This window comes from Oncorhynchus mykiss, chromosome 25 (genome assembly GCF_013265735.2).
Source record: "Oncorhynchus mykiss isolate Arlee chromosome 25, USDA_OmykA_1.1, whole genome shotgun sequence".
Classification (NCBI taxonomy): domain Eukaryota; kingdom Metazoa; phylum Chordata; class Actinopteri; order Salmoniformes; family Salmonidae; genus Oncorhynchus; species Oncorhynchus mykiss.
The window spans coordinates 40,147,567-40,173,679 of record NC_048589.1 but is presented as its reverse complement, the minus strand read 5'-3'; the positions used below and the strand labels follow the sequence as shown (position 1 = coordinate 40,173,679).

General features: G+C 42.8%; 1 protein-coding gene across 1 annotated transcript; it reads left to right on the top strand.

The window, feature by feature from the left end:
* Positions 1–475: 475 nt before the first annotated feature.
* tpo (thyroid peroxidase) lies at positions 476–25,736 on the top strand. The gene is made up of 10 exons (XM_036963018.1): positions 476–620; positions 949–1,081; positions 1,467–1,596; positions 9,863–10,069; positions 10,235–10,753; positions 16,721–16,979; positions 17,869–18,039; positions 18,220–18,457; positions 18,881–19,089; positions 24,902–25,736. Exons 1-10 carry the CDS (start codon positions 482–484, stop codon positions 24,913–24,915), a joined length of 2,019 nt encoding a protein of 672 aa, XP_036818913.1. The 5' UTR covers positions 476–481; the 3' UTR covers positions 24,916–25,736.
* The last annotated feature ends 377 nt before the right edge of the window (positions 25,737–26,113 follow it).

The window sequence follows — 26,113 nt, the reverse complement described above, 5'->3', positions numbered from 1 at the left end:
TTACTAGGCCAACGCTCTAACCACTAGGCTACCTGCCGCCCCTTTCTTCTTTGCCAAATTACTACAAATTACTACTTTATTATTTTCCTAATAATATTCTTTAAAAAAAAAATGTGTATACATTCTCTAACAATTTGTAAATAAATATAAACGCTCTCTATATGATGGTTCCATATTATATAGCACGGTGGGTTTCTAGTTTTTTTATTTTTCTCTTCCAGGAGCATCATTTGACAATGAGGGATTGCTATTTTCCTCTTTTCAAGAAAGCCTTCAGATGGTGGAAACAGCATTATGTCACACCAGGACAGAGTAATGAACCTAATGACAATGTGTGCATGGTTCATGTGAGAGTGTTCCTAGATACATTACTTTCACCTTTTTTTTGTTTTTAAAGCAGGGGGGGGGGGGGGGGGTCCACTATTTCACTACTTATCTGCCAATTCCACTGAATCACAGGCGAGGCACACTCCGGTCCCCAATGCAGCTGTTTACATTTCTCCGGCAAGCAGAGCCTGAGACCCAAGAGATTTCCAGAGCTGCAGAGGTGTTTGACACAACTTTATATATTCTAAAGGACAGAGCCAGCCGGAGACATAAAAGGGCTCTTGTTGCATCAGGTAGGTCTATGGTCATATTTCACGTCAACCGTTATCACACACTATGCTATATGCTTGCAATGGACAGCTGAAAAAAGGTCATGTCTATTCTGTGGTTTATTCAAATAACTTCCTGTGTGGTTCTACCTGGAGTCAGTTACTGGTACGAAATAGAAGAGATGCATGCTGGATGCTCACTTCACTTAGAGTTAAACGTCAAAGATGAGCCTCTCGCATATACAGTGTCAGCAATATTATTGAATTGCAAAATGGCTGCCCTGACCAGCCTAATTAGACGATCTGTTGCCGACTATTTGCATTAGTTAACTCAGTGCTGTCACTTCTCAAGAGCTCCTTTCATTGGAGGACTTGGCGCTGATTGCAGACCTGTCAGGTTGTCCTCCACCCGTTCTCCCAGCCTTCTGTCACAACGATTGCCTCGCCAACAAGTACCGTTCCATATCTGGAGTCTGCAATAATAGGTGTCTGGTATATTTCCTATATCGTTGTCATTAAATCTGAACATCCACAATACGTTTTGTTTATACTTACATTTTACATTTCTCAAAATAGGTTAGAAAGTAGATTTTGTTTTCTTTATAGATTCAAAAAATGACTGTACTATTTGATGTTTTTTTAAGTAACTAGAAATTGAATCCCCCCCGCCCCCCACACACACACACAAGCTAAACACACACACACACACACACACACAGCTATTTTCTGTTGATTTCCACACAATTCCTCTAGAAACTCCCACCATGCACTATAATTAATTTATTCTCTGTGTTGTGTTGCAATCGGAGATGGCATCCACACCTGTTTTGTATTGTGGGGTATTCTGACAGATTTAAACATATTTTTCAGGCAGAAGCCTTTCTGGGGCACAGCCAACAGCGCCTTGGCCAGATGGCTTCCGGCAGAATATGAAGACGGAGAAAGACAACCAAAGGGCTGGAACCATGGGCAACTATATAATGGCTTCCAACTTCCCCCGGTAATCTCTAAATTGTGAGACTGCAGGTGCACCATGTTTTCATAAAAAAAAAGCTACTTGAAAGGAGTCTACTTTAGTTTTCCAGTGTTATCTGCTTTCTATTAAAACGTGTGTAGAATATCCATTGCATTTAAATAACTACAAAATTAGGTTAGTAAATGATATGGACAGCACACATGCTGCATGCAATTCATTAGTCAGGTACCAGAGATATGAACTATTTCTGGTTATAGAAAATATATATATATATTTTTTTATCATACTGAGAATATGTTAATGTTGTTTTTTTTTGCCAAGAGGAATATTATCCGATTTGCATTTATATTTGCATTTCAGATATTTTCAGCCGTTGTATTTCATGTTATCGCCACACACTGACTGGATTTTTAAAAACGGGAGAAAAACCTCATTAAAATATACATTACATTACGTAGCTACACAGCCTGCAGTTTGCACAGTGTTTAACCCACTAAATGGAACCTGTAATTTATTTGCCTGTATTACAACATATTTTTTTTACTGTGATTCTGAAGCTACTGTAAATCCCAATTTTTCCTCCGAGGTTGTGAAGTTGGTAAAACACTCCTTGAAACTAACTGAAATTGTCCGTGAAAATGTAACTAAATGTAATCTAAAATGTAACATATGTAATCCCCAAAAGTAACTATAAATCACGAGAGGGCCTTAAACAATAGCTGGTAATGCTGAAAATATTAAAATCTCACCTTTCTGATAAAAAAAATGTGTTGTAAATTGTTGAGGTATAGTCACTTTTGAGGACACAAGCTCAAGTAAATACAACTATGATAAAATATGACAAAAAATATTTTGATATGATGTATTTCTTACTGAACAAAACTATATGAATAAGGTTTGAAATTACTGATATGCTTTCTAAATACAGCATAATTAAATGACTAACTACATTATTTAACCTTCCTTATACCTGTAAAATACATATTTCTGCATAAGTGTCTCTCCTGATCAAAACATCTGCCCCACTGCTGGGAACATCACAGAGCTCCGGCTTAGCTTCCTGAACTCAATAGGAACTGGCCTATCTTCTTATATTAATCGTCCGTCTGTGACAAACAGAAAGTGTATTTTTGTTTAAAATCTACAAATTGTTTTAGATTACTGGCTAAAAAGCGAACTCTAAATGTTCTAGAGAGATGAAACCACTTCCTCCTGCTGTGCTATGATGTAAGGAAACCACTCCTCTTTCGATTCTGGTTAGGGCCAGTTTGCGCTGTTCTGTGAAGGGAGTAGTACACAGTGTTGTACGAGATCTTCATTTTCTTGGAAGTTTCTCACATGGAATAGCCTTCATTTCTTAGAACAAGAATAGACTGACGAGTTTCAGAAGAAAGTGCTTTGTTTATGGCCATTTTGAGCCTGTAATCGAACCCACAAATGCTGATGCTCCAGATACTCAATTAGTCTAAAGAAGGCCAGTTTTATTGCTTCTTTAATTAGCACCACCGTTTTCAGCTGTGCTAACATAATTGCAAAAGGGTTTTCTAATAATCAATTAGCCTTTTAAAATTATAAACCTGGATTAGCTAATACAACGTGCCATTGGAACACAGGAATGATGGTTGCTGATAATGGGCTTCTGTACGCCTATCTTGATATTCCATTAAATCTGCCGTTTCCAGCTACAATAGTCATTAACAATGTCTACACTGTATTTCTGATCAATTTGATGTTATTTTTAATGGACCAAAAAAAAGGACATTTGTAAGTGACCCCAAACTTTTGAACGGTAGTGTACACGGCGAGAAGTTGCTTAACGTGACCACACTCCCGGGTAGGGTACATCCGTAGAGTACTCTCATGTAATAAGCCTAACTTTGGCGGCATCCTAAGCAAACTACTGACACTTTTTTGATGTTTTAATGAAGGTTTTCAGCAGCGTCATTACTAACATACGTGGTTGTCACAACACCTCATTTTTTTTTTTACCTTTATTTAACTAGGCAAGTCAGTTTCAAACTAATTTTTATTTACGATGACGGCCTACCGCGGGCAAACCCTAACCCGGACGATGCTGGGCCAATTGTGCGCCACACTACAGTATGGGGACTCCCAATCACGGGCGGTTGTGATTACAGCCAGGAATCGAGATGCAGTGCCTTAGACTGCTGCGTCACTCGGTAGCGCAAATTATTTGCATGATACGTCTTCTGCCACTCTATTGTTTTACCCTGCTAACATCGACAGTAGAGCTAATACAGCTGTCACTGTTTGTTAACCCCTAGCTTTTTTTTGCCTGTAAACTGGCTGGCTAGCGAGAGAAGTTAATCACGATTGAATTAGCTAGTCTTAGATATGTCGCGTAACTACCTCCAGTGTTTGCCTGCCCTTGAAGGGTCTAGGTATTTAGAAAGTTGATTCTTGTTGGCTTGCCTATACAGTACCAGTCAAAAGTTTGGACACACCTACTCAATTCAGGGATTTTTATATATTTGTACTATTTTCTACATTGTAGAATAATGGTGAAGACATGAAAACTATTAAATAACACATATGTAATGACCAAAAAAGTGTTAAACAAATCAAAATTATGTAATACATGTATCACTAGCCACTTTAAACTATGCCGCTTTGTTTACATACTCATCTCATATGTATATACTGTACTCGATATCATCTACTGTATCTTGCCTATGCTGCTCTGTACCATCACTCATTCATATATCCTTATGTACATATTCTTTATCCCCTTACACTGTGTATAAGACAGTAGTTTTGGAATTGTTAGTTAGATTACTTGTTGGTTATTACTGCATTGTCGGAACTAGAAGCACAAGCATTTCGCTACACTCGCATTAACATCTGCTAACCATGTGTATGTGACAAATAACATTTGATTTGATTTGATTTGAAAATATATTTTATAGATTCTTCAAAGTAGCCACCCTTTACCTTGATGGCAACTTTTGCACGCTCTTGGCATTCTCTCAACCAGCTTCATGAGAAATTATTTTCCAACAGTCTTGAAGGAGCTCACGCATATGCTGAGCACTTGATGGCTGCTTTTCCTACATTCTGCGGTCCAACTCATCTCAAAACATCCCAATTAGGTTGAGGTCGGGTGATTGTGGAGGCCAGGTCATCTGGTACAGCACTCCATCACTCTCCTTTTTGGTAAAATAGCCCTTACACAGCCTGGATGTGTGTTGGGTCATTGTCCTGTTGAAAAACAAATAATAGTCCCACTAAGCGTAAACCAGATGGGATGGCGTTCTTGCCATAATATGGACTATTTTACCAAATAGGGCTATCTTCTGTATACCACCCCTACCTTGTCACAACACAACTGATTGGCTGAAAAACATTAAGGAAAGAAATTCCACAAATGTACTTTTAGGAAGGCACACCTGTTAGTTGAAATGCATTCCAGGTGACTACCTCATGAAGCTGGTTGAGAGAATGCAAAGAGTGTGCAAAGCTGTCATCAAGGCAAAGGGTGGCTACTTTGAAGAATCTCGAATATACAATATATTTAGATTTCTTTAACACTTTCTGGGTTACTGCATGATTCCATATGTGTTATTTCATAGTTTAGATGTCTTCACTATTATTCTACAGTGTAGAAAATAGTAAAAATTTAAGAAACATCCTGTAATGAGGAGGTGTGTCTAAACTTTTGACTGGTACTGTATGTCCTTTCAACTTTCCTGGAGACCAGCTGGGGAGACCATCCTACCAAATGGCCCAAAGTAGCCTACGGTAATACAGCACCTAGTTGGTGGAATCTCCAGGTTTGCATTAATATCCAAATGCTGAAGAATATTATAGCTGTCATTTGGTTGGATACAGTTCACTAATCCTTACTATGAGCTAACTAGCAAGCTTTATGCCATACACACAGCTATTTAGATAGAAACAGGTGTTACACGCGATGAAGTGCTTTGAACACTCCTAGATTAATCAAATAACCAGAGCCCAAAGCTGGTAGAGGCAGCCTGCTGGTAGAGGCAGCCTGCTTGTAGAGGCAGCCTGCTAGTAGAGGCAGCCTGCTGGTGGAGGCAGCCTGCTGGTGGAGGCAGCCTGCTGGTGGAGGCAGCCTGCTGGTGGAGGCAGCCTGCAGGTAGAGGCAACCTGCAGGTAGAGGCAACCTGCTAGTAGAGGCAGCCTGCTGGTGGAGGCAGCCTGCTGGTGGAGGCAGCCTGCTGGTGGAGGCAGCCTGCTGGTAGAGGCAGCCTGCTGGTGGAGGCAGCCTGCTGGTAGAGGCAGCCTGCTGGTGGAGGCAGCCTGCTGGTGGAGGCAGCCTGCTGGTAGAGGCAGCCTGCTGGTAGAGGCAGCCTGCTGGTAGAGGCAGCCTGCTGGTGGAGGCAGCCTGCTGGTGGAGGCAGCCTGCTGGTAGAGGCAGCCTGCAGGTAGAGGCAGCCTGCTGGTGGAGGCAGCCTGCTGGTGGAGGCAACCTGCTGGTAGAGGCAGCCTGCAGGTAGAGGCAGCCTGCTGGTAGAGGCAGCCTGCTGGTAGAGGCAGCCTGCTGGTAGAGGCAGGCTGCTGGTAGAGGCAGCCTGCTGGTGGAGGCAGCCTGCTGCTGGAGGCAGCCTGCTGGTGGAGGCAGCCTGCTGGTAGAGGCAGCCTGCTGGTAGAGGCAGCCTGCAGGTAGAGGCAGCCTGCAGGTAGAGGCAGCCTACAGGTAGAGGCAGCCTGCAGGTAGAGGCAGCCTGCAGGTAGAGGCAGCCTGCAGGTAGAGGCAGCTTGCTGGTAGAGGCAGCCTGCAGGTAGAGGCAGCCTGCAGGTAGAGGCAGCCTGCAGGTAGAGGCAGCCTGCTGGTAGAGGCAGCCTGCTGGTAGAAAGCCCAAAGCTTTCCGTCATCATAGCGGCCTAACAGCCTGAAACCATGATGTTCTTTTCACCTGGTTCTTGGGCAGTGCTGGTCTTTTCTCCTACTGTTGTTCAAACAAACAGCGTGTTTTTAGATAGCATGTTTAAGAAAGTCCGTTAGAATCGTCACTTTCGACTGATGATCGTGATCGTACATTCCATTCGACAGTCTATCTGTTCATGCTAAACATTTTTACGTTCAGAATGAAAGTGTTTTTAGTTATGATGTAGTTGATTAAGACAACATGGAAGTCTCAAGCATATCCCAAATGTTTCTAGAATGATAAAAAAAAAAAACATCTCTTATCTGGTAATGAGTAAAGTTGGCAATTTAACAGAGGAGAAACGGGAGTACTGAGTCTGTACTGTACTCAGGGGACCTGGGCATGTTAAGCCCTGCTTCGCCGTGTGTATCTATTCCAGGCATGTTGCCACGTTCATGTGCTAGTCAGAACTAGGAAGCTGTGACATTTTCCACGTGCTAACAGGTTGTAACGTGCCGCGTTTCCACGTGCTAACAGGTTGTAAGGTGCCGCGTTTCCCCGTGCTAACTGGTTGTAAGGTGCCGCGTTTCCCCGTGCTAACAGGTTGTAAGGTGCCGCGTTTCCCCGTGCTAACAGGTTGTAAGGTGCCGCGTTTCCACGTGCTAACAGGTTGTAAGGTGCCGCATTTCCCCGTGCTAACTGGTTGTAAGGTGCCGCGTTTCCACGTGCTAACTAGTTGTAAGGTGCCGCGTTTCCACGTGCGGCGGTCAACAAGTTAGCGAGTCAAACATTTCTGAGAGTCCTAGTTCCGACTAGCATGTGAACGTGGCGTGTGCTTTGTCAGTGTCGTAGGTGTCGTCAGTGTCGTAGGGTTCAGCTAGGAGTTAGCTAGGAGCTAGGAGTTGTTGGATAGTCGGAAGAGAGAATGAAAGGCGGAAAATATTCACTGATTTGTCTGTGAGAACCAGGGCTATCGCTCAATGCAAGCCATTTCTTTTTTTTACCCCTTTTTCTCCCCAATTGTTTAGTAGCTACTATCTTGTCTCATTGCTACAACTCCCGTATGGGACCAGCCGTACTGCTTCTTAACACAGCGCGTGTCCAACCCGGAAGCCGGCCGCACCAGTGTGTCGGAGGCTACACCGTGCACCCGGCAACCTTGGCTAGCACGCACTGCGCCCAGCCCGCCACAGGAGTCGCTGGTGCGCGATGAGACAAGGAGATCCCTACCAACCAATCCCTCCCTAACCCGGACGACGCTAGGCCAATTGTGCGTCGCCCCACGGACCTCCCGGTCGCGGCCGGTTACGACCGGTTACGACAGAGCCTGGGCGCGAACCCAGGGACTCTGATGGCACAGCTGGCGCTGCAGTACAGCGCCCTTAACCACTGCGCCACCCGGGAGGCACAATGCAAGCCATTTCAATCTATGGTTTCCACGGATCGATTTATAAGCAAATCTGCCAGGTTGAAACCTGTACCAGAACCATGCAGGTCCCATAAACATGTGATTTTTAAATCTAAGAGGTTATTTAAAGGCCATCTTTGTTGAGAGACAAGGACATGGGCTATGGTCATGCTTGCAGTGTACTTGTGTTTGTGAACAGTGAAGCTGTTGATTTCTTCATTATCCTGTACGAGGACTAGTTTAGAACCACCAAAAACACAGACGCTCCAAAATATCAACATTTCTCATCTAACCTCATCTAACCTCATCATGTTCCCACTGTATTACCAGGTACATGAAGTCATCATGTTCCCACTGTATTACCAGGTACATGAAGTCATCATGTTCCCCCCACTGTATTACCAGGTACATGAAGTCATCATGTTCCCACTGTATTACCAGGTACATGAAGTCATCATGTTCCCACTGTATTACCAGGTACATGAAGTCATCATGTTCCCACTGTATTACCAGGTACATGAAGTCATCATGTTCCCACTGTATTACCAGGTACATGAAGTCATCATGTTCCCCCACTGTATTACCAGGTACATGAAGTCATCATGTTCCCACTGTATTACCAGGTACATGAAGTCATCATGTTCCCACTGTATTACCAGGTACATGAAGTCATCATGTTCCCACTGTATTACCAGGTACATGAAGTCATCATGTTCCCCCCACTGTATTACCAGGTACATGAAGTCATCATGTTCCCCCCACTGTATTACCAGGTACATGAAGTCATCATGTTCCCCCCACTGTATTACCAGGTACATGAAGTCATCATGTTCCCCCCACTGTATTACCAGGTACATGAAGTCATCATGTTCCCACTGTATTACCAGGTACATGAAGTCATCATGTTCCCACTGTATTACCAGGTACATGAAGTCATCATGTTCCCCCCACTGTATTACCAGGTACATGAAGTCATCATGTTCCCCCCACTGTATTACCAGGTACATGAAGTCATCATGTTCCCCCCCACTGTATTACCAGGTACATGAAGTCATCATGTTCCCCCCACTGTATTACCAGGTACATGAAGTCATCATGTTCCCACTGTATTACCAGGTACATGAAGTCATCATGTTCCCACTGTATTACCAGGTACATGAAGTCATCATGTTCCCCCCACTGTATTACCAGGTACATGAAGTCATCATGTTCCCACTGTATTACCAGGTACATGAAGTCATCATGTTCCCCCCACTGTATTACCAGGTACATGAAGTCATCATGTTCCCCCCACTGTATTACCAGGTACATGAAGTCATCATGTTCCCCCCCACTGTATTACCAGGTACATGAAGTCATCATGTTCCCCCCACTGTATTACCAGGTACATGAAGTCATCATGTTCCCCCCACTGTATTACCAGGTACATGAAGTCATCATGTTCCCCCCACTGTATTACCAGGTACATGAAGTCATCATGTTCCCACTGTATTACCAGGTACATGAAGTCATCATGTTCCCACTGTATTACCAGGTACATGAAGTCATCATGTTCCCCCCACTGTATTACCAGGTACATGAAGTCATCATGTTCCCCCCACTGTATTACCAGGTACATGAAGTCATCATGTTCCCACTGTATTACCAGGTACATGAAGTCATCATGTTCCCACTGTATTACCAGGTACATGAAGTCATCATGTTCCCCCCACTGTATTACCAGGTACATGAAGTCATCATGTTCCCCCCACTGTATTACCAGGTACATGAAGTCATCATGTTCCCCCCACTGTATTACCAGGTACATGAAGTCATCATGTTCCCACTGTATTACCAGGTACATGAAGTCATCATGTTCCCCCCACTGTATTACCAGGTACATGAAGTCATCATGTTCCCCCCACTGTATTACCAGGTACATGAAGTCATCATGTTCCCCCCACTGTATTACCAGGTACATGAAGTCATCATGTTCCCACTGTATTACCAGGTACATGAAGTCATCATGTTCCCCCCACTGTATTACCAGGTACATGAAGTCAGCAAGAAGATACTGCAGAGCTCCAGCAGACCGATGTTGCTAGATGCTGCTTATTGTCAGATGCTAGTGGACTGGGGCCAGTACATCGACCATGACATATCCTTCACTCCTCAAAGCACAAGCAGAGCTGCTTTCTTGGGAGGACTGGACTGTTTAAAGACGTGTGAAAACATAAACCCCTGTTTCCCTATTGAGGTAACCACTCGTAATCACCCCTAATGAATACGCTTTCACATCAGTTGTCTGTCTGCTTCCCAAATCCTACCAATCCCTTTTAATTAAGGAGACAAAAGTGTTGTAAAGTATAGCTTTTGGAAAACAACATGTTTGGCTCAGACTAACTTGTGTTCTTTCTTTCAGACATTCCCTGATGACAAACTGTCTGGGAACAGAAGCTGTGTGCCATTCTTTCGTTCATCGCCAGCCTGCTTCTCCGGTAATGCACAGGCTGCGACGACGGACATCAAACAAGTGCTACAGCGTCAACAAATGAACTCAATCACGTCTTTCCTGGATGCATCCACTGTATATGGCCACACCCCATATTTACAGAGTGCCCTTCGAGACCTCTCAAACTCTGAGGGTCGGCTGGCTGTCAACAGCAGATTCACTGACCATAGTGGCAGACCCTACCTGCCCTTTGTCCCCAACACCCCGTCTCCATGCTTCCAAGATCCAGGGGATCTGCAGGGGGAAAGGGTGGATTGTTTTCTGGCTGGGGACAGCAGGGTGAATGAGGTTCTGACCCTGGCGGCTCTACACACTTTGTGGATGAGGGAACACAATAGAATCGCAGAGGCCTTGAATAGCCTCAACCCACACTGGAGCTCAGAGATTATTTACCAAGAGGCCCGTAAGATCATCGGAGCTCTGCACCAGGCAAGTCCTACTGTACATGATGGAACGTCACGATAATATTGTATGAATTCTATTAAAATACATAGTCGTGTAGTATTTTCACTTTGGGGGAGCCTTGCTTTGTTGTGGGATGACCCAGCACCAGGCAAGTCCTACTGTACATGATGGAACGTCTTTGTTGTGGGATGACCCAGCACCAGGCAAGTCCTACTGTACATGATGGAACGTCTTTGTTGTGGGATGACCCAGCACCAGGCAAGCCCTACTGTACATGATGGAACGTCTTTGTTGTGGGATGACCCAGCACCAGGCAAGTCCTACTGTGAATGATGGAACGTCTTTGTTGTGGGATGACCCAGCACCCCTAGTTCCTGGTTCCTGATGTATGGTGTTAGTTATTGTAGTGAGATTATCAGAGTGTTATTAGCATTATCCAAGTAAAAAAAACGTATTTATTTTAGGTCAGAGGTCAATCTCTTAATTCAGAGTTCTTATCTGTATCAGAACGGGGTTTGATTTTAAAGTGCACAAATAACTTCTTAAAAACGGCCATTGGTCTTACATTAGTCAAAATACAAAAAAAAGATGTAATCAATTATACTGAACACAAATATAAACGCAACATGTAAAGTGTTGGTCCCATGTTTCATGAGCTGAAATAAAAGATCCCCACATTTTTCCATGGGCACAAAAAGCTTATTTCTGTTAATGAACATCCCTGTTAGTGAACAGTTCTCCTTTGCCAAGATAATCCATCCACCTGACAGGTGTGGCATTTCAAGAAGCTGATTAAACAGCGTGATCATTACACAGGTGCACCTACAATAAAAGGCCACTCTAAAAGGTGCAGTTTTGTCACACAACACAATGTCACAGACGTCTCATGTTTTGAGGGAGCGTGCAATTTGCATGCTGACTACAAGATTGTCCAACAGAGCTGCTGATGTTGATTTCTCTACCATAAGCCGCCTCTAACATTGTTTTAGAGAATTTGGCAGAACGTCCAACTGGCCTCACAACCATAGACAACGTGTAACTACGCCAACCCAAGACCTCCACAACCACAGACCACGTGTAACTACGCCAGCCCAGGACCTCCACAACCACAGACCACGTGTAACTACGCCAACCCAGGACCTCCACAACCACAGACCACGTGTAACTACGCCAACCCAGGACCTCCACAACCACAGACCACGTGTAACTACGCCAACCCAGGACCTCCACAACCACAGACCACATGTAACTACGCCAACCCAGGACCTCCACAACCACAGACCACATGTAACTACGCCAACCCAGGACCTCCACAACCACAGACCACATGTAACTACGCCAACCCAGGACCTCCACAACCACAGACCACATGTAACTACGCCAACCCAGGACCTCCACAACTACAGACCACATGTAACTACGCCAACCCAGGACCTCCACAACTACAGACCACATGTAACTACGCCAACCCAGGACCTCCACAACCACAGACCACATGTAACTACGCCAACCCAGGACCTCCACAACCACAGACCACATGTAACTACGCCAACCCAGGACCTCCACAACCACAGACCACATGTAACTACGCCAGCCCAGGACCTCCTTTTGATGGGGAAAACCGCCTTTTGATTGGCTGGGCCTGGCTCCCCAGTGGTTGGCCTATTCCCTCCAAGGCCCAATCATGGCTGTGCCCCTGCCCAGTCATGTTAAATCCATAGATCAGGGCGTACTGAAGTTATTTAAATGGATAGATTTCCTTAAATTAACTGTAACTGTAAAATCGTTGATATTGTTTCGTTCACTTCTAATCTTTTCAGGTCGAAAGTCAGTTTAGAAAGTCAAGAGGGGATCAACATGCTTGCTTAGTCCATCTGGCATAGAATGAGGCGAACCGAATCGCCTGCATGCACTTCTGCCATTTCAAAATGTGGTAGAAAATGGCCCCATGGCAATCCCAGAGTGGATATAAGGATAACACTATAACCCTCGTGGTGTTCGTTTTAACTGCTTAGGAATCCCCCTTGACCACAGAGACAGGGAATTATGAAGATTAAAGGCCAGGTAGACTACTAAATACTGTCGCCTGTCTCAGCGGGATAAAAACGGCGTTATATTGGTCAAATAAGAATCTGTAAGGCTAAACGCAACCCAGCCCTCCTTACATTGAAATGACAGGGAGAGAACATATGATGTCTTGTTGGAGAGAAGTTAAATGAGTGCATCAACCACCAGAAAACAGTTGTTTCAACAAAGTCTCCGAAGGGTTGATTTTCTATAAGATGATCAAATTGTCTGTCTTGTCAAATGTAAAGAGAGCAAGGCTTCACATACTTACTGTACATACTGCAGTCTCTGTGTGATACAGTGTCCTGTACATACTGCAGGGTCTATGTGTGTGATACAGTGTCCTGTACATACTGCAGTCTCTGTGTGTAATACAGTGTCCTGTACATACTGCAGTGTCTCTGTGTGTTATACAGTGCCCTGTACATACTGCAGTGTCTCTGTGTGTTATACAGTGCCCTGTACATACTGCAGTCTCTGTGTGTAATACAGTGTCCTGTACATACTGCAGTCTCTGTGTGTTATACAGTGCCCTGTACATACTGCAGTCTCTGTGTGTAATACAGTGTCCTGTACATACTGCAGTGTCTCTGTGTGTTATACAGGGTCCTGTACATACTGCAGTGTCTCTGTGTGTTATACAGTGTCCTGTACATACTGCAGTCTCTGTGTGTTATACAGTGCCCTGTACATACTGCAGTGTCTCTGTGTGTTATACAGTGCCCTGTACATACTGCAGTGTCTCTGTGTGTTATACAGTGCCCTGTACATACTGCAGTCTCTGTGTGTAATACAGTGTCCTGTACATACTGCAGTCTCTGTGTGTAATACAGTGTCCTGTACATACTGCAGTCTCTGTGTGTTATACAGTGCCCTGTACATACTGCAGTCTCTGTGTGTAATACAGTGTCCTGTACATACTGCAGTCTCTGTGTGTTATACAGTGCCCTGTACATACTGCAGTCTCTGTGTGTAATACAGTGTCCTGTACATACTGCAGTGTCTCTGTGTGTTATACAGGGTCCTGTACATACTGCAGTGTCTCTGTGTGTTATACAGTGTCCTGTACATACTGCAGTCTCTGTGTGTTATACAGTGCCCTGTACATACTGCAGTGTCTCTGTGTGTAATACAGTGTCCTGTACATACTGCAGTCTCTGTGTGTTATACAGTGCCCTGTACATACTGCAGTCTCTGTGTGTAATACAGTGTCCTGTACATACTGCAGTCTCTGTGTGTAATACAGTGTCCTGTACATACTGCAGTCTCTGTGTGTTATACAGTGCCCTGTACATACTGCAGTCTCTGTGTGTAATACAGTGTCCTGTACATACTGCAGTGTCTCTGTGTGTTATACAGTGTCCTGTACATACTGCAGTGTCTCTGTGTGTTATACAGTGCCCTGTACATACTGCAGTGTCTCTGTGTGTTATACAGTGCCCTGTACATACTGCAGTCTCTGTGTGTAATACAGTGTCCTGTACATACTGCAGTCTCTGTGTGTTATACAGTGCCCTGTACATACTGCAGTCTCTGTGTGTAATACAGTGTCCTGTACATACTGCAGTGTCTCTGTGTGTTATACAGGGTCCTGTACATACTGCAGTGTCTCTGTGTGTTATACAGTGTCCTGTACATACTGCAGTCTCTGTGTGTTATACAGTGCCCTGTACATACTGCAGTGTCTCTGTGTGTTATACAGTGCCCTGTACATACTGCAGTGTCTCTGTGTGTTATACAGTGCCCTGTACATACTGCAGTCTCTGTGTGTAATACAGTGTCCTGTACATACTGCAGTCTCTGTGTGTAATACAGTGTCCTGTACATACTGCAGTCTCTGTGTGTTATACAGTGCCCTGTACATACTGCAGTCTCTGTGTGTAATACAGTGTCCTGTACATACTGCAGTGTCTCTGTGTGTTATACAGTGTCCTGTACATACTGCAGTGTCTGTGTGTGATACAGTGCCCTGTACATACTGCAGTGTCTCTGTGTGTTATACAGTGTCCTGTACATACTGCAGTGTCTGTGTGTGATACAGTGCCCTGTACATACTGCAGTGTCTCTGTGTGTTATACAGTGCCCTGTACATACTGCAGTCTCTGTGTGTAATACAGTGCCCTGTACATACTGCAGTGTCTCTGTGTGTTATACAGTGTCCTGTACATACTGCAGTCTCTGTGTGTTATACAGTGTCCTGTACATACTGCAGTGTCTCTGTGTGTTATACAGGGTCCTGTACATACTGCAGTGTCTGTGTGTGTTATACAGTGTCCTCTGTAATTATTAGGACGGTGAAGCATGTTTTTCTTCTCATGGCTCTATACTACCAAAAATGTGAATTTGAAATAAACCCATGACTGTGATTTTAAAGTGTAGATTGAGGGTATTTTCATTCATATCGGGTGAACTGATGTGAAATTATAGCACTTTTTGTACACAGCCCCCTTATTTTAGGGGAGAAAACGTGTTAGGACAAATTCATGTATGTGTATTAAAGTAGTGAAAGTGAAGTGTTTTGGTCCAATATCCACAGCACTCATAGACTACATCAAGCTTGTGACTCTACCCATTTGCTCTTTGTTTTGGTTTGTGTTCCAGATTATTTTCTGACCAATAGAAATCAATGATAAATAATGTCTTTTCTTTTCCATTTTTTTTGGAGTCACTTTCAATGTAAATGAACACTTCTACATGAATGTGGACGCTACCAGGATTACAGATAATGCTGAATGAATCGTGAATAGTGATGAGGGAGAAAGTTACAGACACAGAAATGTCATACCCCCACATAAATGCAAACCTCCCCTGTTATTGTAATGGTGAGAGGTTTAGCATGTCGTGGGGGTATGATGTGAAATGCTAACCTCCCGTTATTGTAATGGTGAGAGGTTAGCATGTCTTGGGGGTATGATGTGAAATGCTAACCTCCCTGTTATTGTAATGGTGAGAGGTTTAGCATGTCTTGGGGGTATGATGTGAAATGCTAACCTCCCCTGTTATTGTAATGGTGAGAGGTTTAGCATGTCTTGGGGGTATGATATGAAATGCTAACCTCCCCTGTTATTGTAATGGTGAGAGGTTAGCATGTTTTGGGGGTATGATGTGAAATGCTAACCTCCCCTGTTATTGTAATGGTGAGAGGTTAGCATGTCGTGGGGGTATGATATGAAATGCTAACCTCCCCTGTTATTGTAATGGTGAGAGGTTAGCATGTTTTGGGGGTATGATGTGAAATGCTAACCTCCCCTTTTATTGTAATGGTGAGAGGTTAGCATGTTTTTGGGGTATGATGTGAAATGCTAACCTCCCCTGTTATTGTAATGGTGAGAGGTTAGCATGTCTTGGGGGTATGATATGAAATGCTAACCTCCCCTGTTATTGTAATGGTGAGAGGTTAGCGTGTCTTGGGGGTATGACATTTGTGCATGTGTAACTTTCTCACTCATTATTATTCAGGATTCATTCATGATGATCCTAAATCTTGGTAGCATCCACATTAATGTAGGCGTGTTAAGAAACGTTTTCTATTCTTATTTACAATAAAAGTTACTCCAAAATGACACGATACATTATTTACATTGAGGCCAAATGACATTTTCTGAGGTGAACCACAGGGGAACAAATAAACAATATCTCCAAGCTCGCATAAAATATCCCAAAATACCATCTCAGTAGAATATATTCAGATGAATGTATACAGCCTGTCCTAGATAATCTTGCTAATTTTCTGCAAGGATATCTGGTGGCAGTGCATTAATCTGAACCCTGAGGGTAACTTGTCCTGTTCCAACTTGGACTACAGTAAATATATATTTTTAATGGACTGGACATGGAAACTTGTAGTTTGCAAAATGTATTCTTAAAAAAAAAATAAAAAAAACTTAAAGTCTCCTTTTTGCTTTGTTCTGTATTTGCCCCCAGATTATAACCACCAGGGATTATGTTCCCAAAATTATTGGAAGAGAGGCTTTTGATCTTTACATTGGTCCCTATGGGGGCTATGATGCAACTACAGAGCCCTCAGCCTCCAATGTATTCTCGACTGCTGCATTCCGATTCGGCCATGCCACTATTCCCTCAGTTCTCCGGAGACTCAACCAGAGCTTCCAGGAGCATGAACACTTCTCCTCTTTGAGTCTGCATAAGACTTTCTTCAGTCCCTGGCGACTCATCAAAGAGGGTTGGTATTCTCATATGCTGCATACATACTTCGGGGCGGCAGGTAGCCTAGTGGTTAGAGCTGTAGGGACCAATAACCGAAAGGTTGCTGGATTGAATCCCCGAGCTGACAAGGTAAAAATCTGTCGTTCTGCCCCTGAACGAGGCAGTTAACCCACTGTTCTCCGGGAAGGCTGTCATTGTAAATAAGAATTTGTTCTAAACTGACTTGCCTAGTTAAATAAAGGTTCAATTTAATAAATAAATACATTACTATTGGAACTAATAGGGTGGACTGTTGCATACTAAACACTGAAAAGGGCCAATCCTTAGATAAAACAATAACAAAGGGTGTCCCCCACCTCTGTTTTGTTAAAGGCTATCACAGGAGTCTCATTTCAGGCTATACAGCATGATGTTTTTGTGCAGTACACACCCAGACTGGCCTCCTCTACTTAATGTAACCTCTGAAGTCTATAACTACATGTACCTTACTACAGTTGACATGGCGACTCCCTTTTTAAAGTACTCTTAGTGCTCTTAGTACTGTTCATGGGATATTGTTAATCTGACAGAGACTTGGCACTGTTATTTGGAATTTTAAATAGGAATAATCATGTGAGCTGCTCCAGAATACATTACTGAACATCCAAAGTGATGCATAACTATACCAGCCAAAGCCGGTTCTCAGTGGTTACTAGCAGACTGAATGATTTAGCCCCACAGATATGCATTTTATTGCAATGAAAGGGATCATATTCACATAACTAGCTCTGCTGGAGGCATGTGAAACTTACATAACTACCCTAGAACTAATTTGACTGGAAGTATTTGCGGAGAATAATAATGTGTTTATAGTGCAAAGTGTATTGTGAAATGTTGTCATCTTTTTTTCATTTTTTTCACGAAAGGTGGACTAGAGCCAGTCCTCCGAGGCCTGTTGGGGACGCCGGCGACTGTAGTGAGCCCAGAAAACCTACTGACTGAGGAGCTGACAGAGAGACTGGTTGTGCTTACTGTCCCAGGGGGCTTGGACTTGGCCGCACTCAACCTGCAGAGGGGACGTGATCATGGACTTCCAGGTCAGTGTTACCCATAAACAGGAGTCAATAATTAGGACAATTTAAACTAAATCTATTTGAAATCCAACCTAATTTAAAAAAAAATAGGTATTAATCACTCTGCACAACTCCACTGTGAGGATCTGTTTTGAATCCTCTAGTAAGCAGGCATAATGCAATTGCGCCATAATTACGTCCCAGGTTACAATGACTGGAGGACGTTCTGTGGACTGGACAGAATAGAGACTCGAGACGACTTCAGAGAAGTTGTAAAAGATGCAAGTGTTGTTGGGAAGATCATGGACTTGTTTCGACATCCTGACAACATTGACGTGTGGCTAGGAGGACTGGTAGAGGAACCTCTGTCTGGCTCCAGGACTGGTCCACTCTTTTCATGTCTCATTGGAAAGCAGATAAAGATGATTCGAGATGGGGACAGGTGAGTTTATTGAAACACGTGAACAGATGCTACGTAGAAAACATACACTATATCCATGGAGGGGTTTGGAAGGTAACTGGTAGTACGTGGGGCGGCAGGGTAGCCTAGTGGTTAGAGCGTTGGACTAGTAACCGGAAGGTTGCAAGTTCAAACCCCCGAGCTGACAAGGTCGTTCTGCCCCTGAACAGGCAGTTCAGGGGCAGAAAATAAGAATTTGTTCTTAACTTTTTATTTATTTTTATTTCACCTTTATTTAACCAGGTAGGCTAGTTGACTTGCCTAGTTAAATAAAGGTAAAATAAATTACAAAATTTAAAAAATACGTACATTGTTGTAGTATTTGCTGCTTGGACCCCTATAGCCTTCTTTTGACTATATTGGACTGATAATTATTTTCAATTACTGTGTGGGTTTTTTTTTCAGGTTCTGGTGGGAGAGTGAGGGTGTGTTTACACTGGGTCAGAGGGTGGAACTACTAAGGCATTCTCTATCTCGCGTGATCTGTGACAACAGTGAAGTGAAAGAGGCCCCACTTGACCCCTTCAGGTTTGGGAAATACCCTGACGGTTTTCTCTTGTGTGACAATATACCATCAATGAACTTGGAGGCCTGGAGAGAGGAGCCTAGCCCAGGTATGATGTAATTTACAAACGCAGTATTTGTGGTTTAGTGAGTCTGCCAGATCAGAGGCAGATGAACACGTGTCATATTGATAGGTGTGTTATATTGATAGGTGTGTTATGTTGATAGGTGTGTTATGTTGATAGGTGTGTTATGTTGATAGGTGTGTTATATTGATAGGTGTGTTATATTGATAGGTGTGTTATATTGATAGGTGTGTTATATTGATAGGTGTGTTATGTTGATAGGTGTGTTATGTTGATAGGTGTGTTATATTGATAGGTGTGTTATATTGATAGGTGTGTTATATTGAAAGGTGTGTTATATTGATAGGTGTGTTATATTGATAGGTGTGTTATATTGATAGGGGTGTTATATTGATAGGTGTGTTATATTGATAGGTGTGTTATATTGATAGGTGTGTTATATTGATAGGTGTGTGAATTGGACCATTTTGCTGTCCTGCCCGAGCATTCAAAATGTAACGAGTACTTTTGGGTGTCGGGGGGAAAATGTATGGTGTAAAAAAATATATTATTTTCTTTAGGAATGTAAGTGAAGTAAAAGTTGCCAAAAATATAAATAGTAAAGTACAGATATCCCCCAAAACGACTTAAGTAGTACTTCTAAAATGTTTTATTTAAAGGACAAATCCACCCAGAACCCCTCATTAATATTCAGTGTCAAATAACACTAATATGTGAGACTAATATTTTTTATGAACAAGTTTTTAATTTTGGCGTTATAATATGATTGGTAGCAACATGGGAAATCATTGTGGAAATCTGTTGCAGCTCAAGTCGTCTATGAAATCCACAATGCAATGATCTCTGTATGGGCTGGCTGACTAGCTAGCTAGGTAGCTGCACACAAGAATACTGAAGACAATAGCAGTACGTAAAGTAGCTAGTTAGCTGTAAAAATCGGTCAAACAAACTGCACTATCAATTTAAGAGTCGACAATCTCACTAACCTGTAGATTGATGTGGGTCTAACATTAGCAATGGCAGATATACTTTTGAGGAGATGGAAAACGTCAATAGTACGTCAATGGGCTGCACTGTTCATTCTGGGACAAAGAGCGCTCTCCTTCAAGGAGTGAATGGGAGTCTATTGGGCTCAAATACCCAACATTAGCAGTACAACATTACAAATCTTTTCCGAGATGTAAGATTTTATTTATTTTACCTTTTTTTAACCAGGTAGGCAAGTTGAGAACAAGTTCTCATTTACAAATGCGACCTGGCCAAGATAAAGCAAAGCAGTTCGACAGATACAACGACACAGAGTTACACATGGAGTAAAACAAACATACAGTCAATAATACAGTATAAACAAGTCTATATACAATGTGAGTAAATGAGGTGAGAAGGGAGGTAAAGATAATTAACTTGCTATCTGTAATATCGTATAGCTTTGGAACAGTGACGTTACGTATTTTCGAGGAAAATAGTCAACTTTCTCGACATACACACTGACTTTGAGAAGGGGTTGCGTGACGATTGGCTTAGCAACGTGCAACGCAGCTTGACAACGTGAACGTGATTGGTCGACAGTCGGTGTGGGGCGTTATACCTTCCTTCATTCATTGGATTCTCACCTCTTTTCTATCTCTGGCAACCGCACCATGCAATGCACCCTGGATTAAAGAGGAAGGCAAATAGGAGAAATGTGCTTGATCCTCTGTTAAATTACACATTTCTCCAGGTTGGAATATCGCAACAATATGATCAATGGCTCATTTGAGAGAAGAGTTATGACGTCGGCCAGTATTGAAATCTGACACGTGTGATAGACGTTTTAGAGATCTAAAAGTTGAGTTCCTATTAAGTTCCAGTGGAGTGAGAGAGACTTTACCACAGTACTACGTCATACTGAGAGAGACTTTACCACAGTACTACGTCATACTGAGAGAGACTTTACCACAGTACTACGTCATACTGAGAGAGACTTTACCACAGTACTACGTCCTACTGAGAGAGACTTTACCACAGTACTACTGAGAGAGAGACTTTACCACAGTACTACGTCATACTGAGAGAGACTTTACCACAGTACTACGTCATACTGAGAGAGACTTTACCACAGTACTACGTCATACTGAGAGAGACTTTACCACAGTATTACTGAGCGACTTTACCACAGTACTACGTCATACTGAGAGAGAGACTTTACCACAGTACTACTGAGAGGGACTTTACCACAGTACTACGTCATACTGAGAGAGACTTTACCACAGTACTACGTCATACTGAGAGAGACTTTACCACAGTACTACGTCATACTGAGAGAGACTTTACCACAGTACTACGTCATACTGAGAGAGACTTTACCACAGTATTACTGAGAGACTTTACCACAGTACTACGTCATACTGAGAGAGAGACTTTACCACAGTACTACTGAGAGAGACTTTACCACAGTACTACGTCATACTGAGAGAGACTTTACCACAGTACTACGTCATACTGAGAGAGACTTTACCACAGTACTACGTCATACTGAGAGAGAGACTTTACCACAGTACTACGTCATACTGGGAGAGAGACTTTACCACAGTACTACTGAGAGAGACTTTACCACAGTACTACTGAGAGAGACTTTACCACAGTACTACGTCATACTGAGAGAGACTTTACCACAGTACTACGTCATACTGAGAGACTTTACCACAGTACTACTGAGAGAGACTTTACCACAGTACTACGTCATACTGAGAGAGAGACTTTACCACAGTACTACGTCATACTGAGAGAGACTTTACCACAGTACTACGTCATACTGAGAGAGACTTTACCACAGTATTACTGAGCGACTTTACCACAGTACTACGTCATACTGAGAGAGAGACTTTACCACAGTACTACTGAGAGGGACTTTACCACAGTACTACGTCATACAGAGAGAGACTTTACCACAGTACTACGTCATACTGAGAGAGAGACTTTACCACAGTACTACTGAGAGGGACTTTACCACAGTACTACGTCATACTGAGAGAGACTTTACCACAGTACTACGTCATACTGAGAGAGACTTTACCACAGTACTACGTCATACTGAGAGAGACTTTACCACAGTACTACGTCATACTGAGAGAGACTTTACCACAGTATTACTGAGACTTTACCACAGTACTACGTCATACTGAGAGAGAGACTTTACCACAGTACTACTGAGAGAGACTTTACCACAGTACTACGTCATACTGAGAGAGACTTTACCACAGTACTACGTCATACTGAGAGAGACTTTACCACAGTACTACGTCATACTGAGAGAGAGACTTTACCACAGTACTACGTCATACTGGGAGAGAGACTTTACCACAGTACTACTGAGAGAGACTTTACCACAGTACTACTGAGAGAGACTTTACCATAGTACTACGTCATACTGAGAGAGACTTTACCACAGTACTACGTCATACTGAGAGACTTTACCACAGTACTACTGAGAGAGACTTTACCACAGTACTACGTCATACTGAGAGAGAGACTTTACCACAGTACTACGTCATACTGAGAGAGAGACTTTACCACAGTACTACTGAGAGAGACTTTACCACAGTACTACGTCATACTGAGAGAGACTTTACCACAGTACTACGTCATACTGAGAGAGACTTTACCACAGTATTACTGAGCGACTTTACCACAGTACTACGTCATACTGAGAGAGAGACTTTACCACAGTACTACTGAGAGGGACTTTACCACAGTACTACGTCATACTGAGAGAGACTTTACCACAGTACTACGTCATACTGAGAGAGACTTTACCACAGTACTACGTCATACTGAGAGAGACTTTACCACAGTACTACGTCATACTGAGAGAGACTTTACCACAGTATTACTGAGAGACTTTACCACAGTACTACGTCATACTGAGAGAGAGACTTTACCACAGTACTACTGAGAGAGACTTTACCACAGTACTACGTCATACTGAGAGAGACTTTACCACAGTACTACGTCATACTGAGAGAGACTTTACCACAGTACTACGTCATACTGAGAGACTTTACCACAGTACTACGTCATACTGGGAGAGAGACTTTACCACAGTACTACTGAGAGAGACTTTACCACAGTACTACTGAGAGAGACTTTACCACAGTACTACGTCATACTGAGAGAGACTTTACCACAGTACTACGTCATACTGAGAGACTTTACCACAGTACTACTGAGAGAGACTTTACCACAGTACTACGTCATACTGAGAGAGAGACTTTACCACAGTACTACGTCATACTGAGAGAGACTTTACCACAGTACTACGTCATACTGAGAGAGAGACTTTACCACAGTACTACGTCATACTAGGAGAGAGACTTTACCACAGTACTACATCATACTGAGAGAGACTTTACCACAGTACTACTGAGAGAGACTTTACCACAGTACTACGTCATACTGAGAGAGACTTTACCACAGTACTACGTCATACTGAGAGACTTTACCACAGTACTACTGAGAGAGACTTTACCACAGTACTACGTCATACTGAGAGAGAGACTTTACCACAGTACTACGTCATACTGAGAGAGAGACTTTACCACAGTACTACGTCATACTGAGAGAGACTTTACCACAGTACTACGTTATTCTGAGAGACTTTACCACAGTACTACTGAGAGAGACTTTACCACAGTACTACTGAGAGAGACTTTACCACAGTACTACGTCATACTGAGAGAGACTTTACCACAGTACTACGTCATACTGAGAGAGACTTTACCACAGTACTACTGAGAGAGACTTTACCACAGTACTACTGAGAGAGACTTTACCACAGTACTACTGAGAGAGACTTTACCACAGTACTACTGAGAGAGACTTTACCACAGTACTACGTCATACTGAGAGAGACTTTACCACAGTACTACGTCATACTGAGAGAGACTTTACCACAGTACTACGTCATACTGAGAGAGACTTTACCACAGTACTACGTCATACTGGGAGGGAGACTTTACCACAGTACTACGTCATACTGAGAGATAGACTTTACCACAGTACTACATCATACTGAGAGACTTTACCACAGTACTACGTCATACTGAGAGAGAGACTTTACCACAGTACTACTGAGAGAGACTTTACCACAGTACTACTGAGAGAGACTTTACCACAGTACTACTGAGAGAGACTTTACCACAGTACTACTGAGGGAGACTTTACCACAGTACTACATCATACTGAGAGAGACTTTACCACAGTACTACTGAGAGAGACTTTACCACAGTACCACGCCATACCTGCTGGATATCTGCCTGCTTGAACACTAATAACACAGATACACACGAAAACATGAAATGACCCAGGGAATCAATAGAACATCATTCAGAGATGTACAAAAAAAACAACAATCTAACTTTCAAAATGGCTGACCCTTTCCTTTAATGAAGTACTTTACACCACTACGCTGCACCAGAATCACAGAATTTCAATCAGAAGCCAAGTTGAAGAGAAACGTAATACCAGTAGTTAGTGAGAGGAAATCAGTCTTCCATCCAATCAAATATATTGAATTCTGTGATGTAACCAAGGATACTACCAGTGACAATCTAATCCACCCAGTACTATCTGTCTCACCCTGTATTAACTTCTGTGTCATCTTGCCTTGGTTCTTAACCCCCCCCCCCCCCCCCCCCGGTACTCTTAAAGCAACACCATTGTGGGGTGAAAAGTGTGAAAGCACGATGTCGCCTGCAGTCACTTTGTGAATTTTAAATAGGAATTATGTCTATGAGTGATTGCATAGCCTGAGGAAACACACATTGAATACACATTGTATTTCCCAATTTATTTTCAGACACCTACAGCTAAGACGAGAAGCAAGACATCCTCCATGAAAACATTGGCCTGTGTTTTATTTTGCTCTATGTTTTCATGCTTTTTATCCTGTATATTTTAACTACTGTTTCCCCTGCAACGCCTTTTTATCTTTGTGAATATCATTGTACTTCAGTGCAACGTATTTGGGATGAATAAAGTTATAAGAGGTAAACAAAGTCAGTGTATGCTTATTAAAAAAGACACAGCCATAATTACTGTCAATCATGTTTCCTCTCTCTATGTCATTTCTGTTCTTGGTAGGGGAGAGTGGGGTAAATGGGGCCGTCCTTGTTTCTAGGAAACCATACACCACATGAATCATTTGACCTACTATTTAGGAAGACGTAATAATTGAATGGAGTCTGTGAAGGAAGAAAGCACATGGAAAAACGGTAAGCAAGTCGGGTCCAGGTCAAAGAAATGTACTGCATTGAAGGTTTCATGATGCTTGTATCTAAACCAACGTAGATAGTTTTAAGATTGTTCTATACATCAGTTGGGGTCTGGATCAACTTCAATATGAGGTCATAAACCTATTATGAAAGTGCATCGTTCTAGCTGCATGGGCTAATATAGTCAAAATGTTTGCCTTGGGGTAAGTTGAGCCAATCGTTGAGCCGTGGCAAGTTGAGCAAATTTGAGTGTTTTTTTCCCCCAGGCGTAATGCAAGCATTATGACTGTGGATATGAGGTAACAGCAGGGCCTAGCCGATGTTAAAAGTGTTTTAAAAAAGTACAAAGTGTTTGTTAGGTGTTAATCCTGCATTTAATGCTTAAAATGCTTAAAAGACAAATAAGCGATTGTAATTGTGTTTGGGAAATAAAGAGATGTGATTTAAAAAAAAGTAGTGGTAATATTTAATTCAGGACAGACGTTTGTAAGTGGCTTAACTTACCCCATATCCCGGGTAAGTTGGGCCAAGAGACTAGAGAGAGAGGGAGACAAAAGACACCAGAGAGAGACCAGAGAGAGAGAGAGAGAGAGACCAGTGAGAGAGAGAGAGACCAGAGAGAGACCAGAAAGACACCAGAGAGAGAGAGAAAGAGAGACCAGAGAGAGAGATACCAGAGAGAGAGAGAGAGAGACCAGAGAGCGAGAGACCAGAGAGAGACCAGAGAGCGAGAGACCAGAGAGAGAGAGAGACCAGAGAGAGAGAGAGACCAGAGAGAGAGACCAGAGAGAGAGAGA

Excerpts from the sequence above, each read along its gene's own strand:
- tpo (XM_036963018.1), top strand. The coding sequence starts at position 482 with ATGCAGCTGTTTACATTTCTCCGGCAAGCAGAGCCTGAGACCCAAGAG. Across the intron at positions 1,082-1,466 it reads TCTGGAGTCTGCAATAATAG|GCAGAAGCCTTTCTGGGGCA; the intron begins GTGTCTGGTATA and ends CATATTTTTCAG. Across the intron at positions 10,754-16,720 it reads TCATCGGAGCTCTGCACCAG|ATTATAACCACCAGGGATTA; the intron begins GCAAGTCCTACT and ends ATTTGCCCCCAG.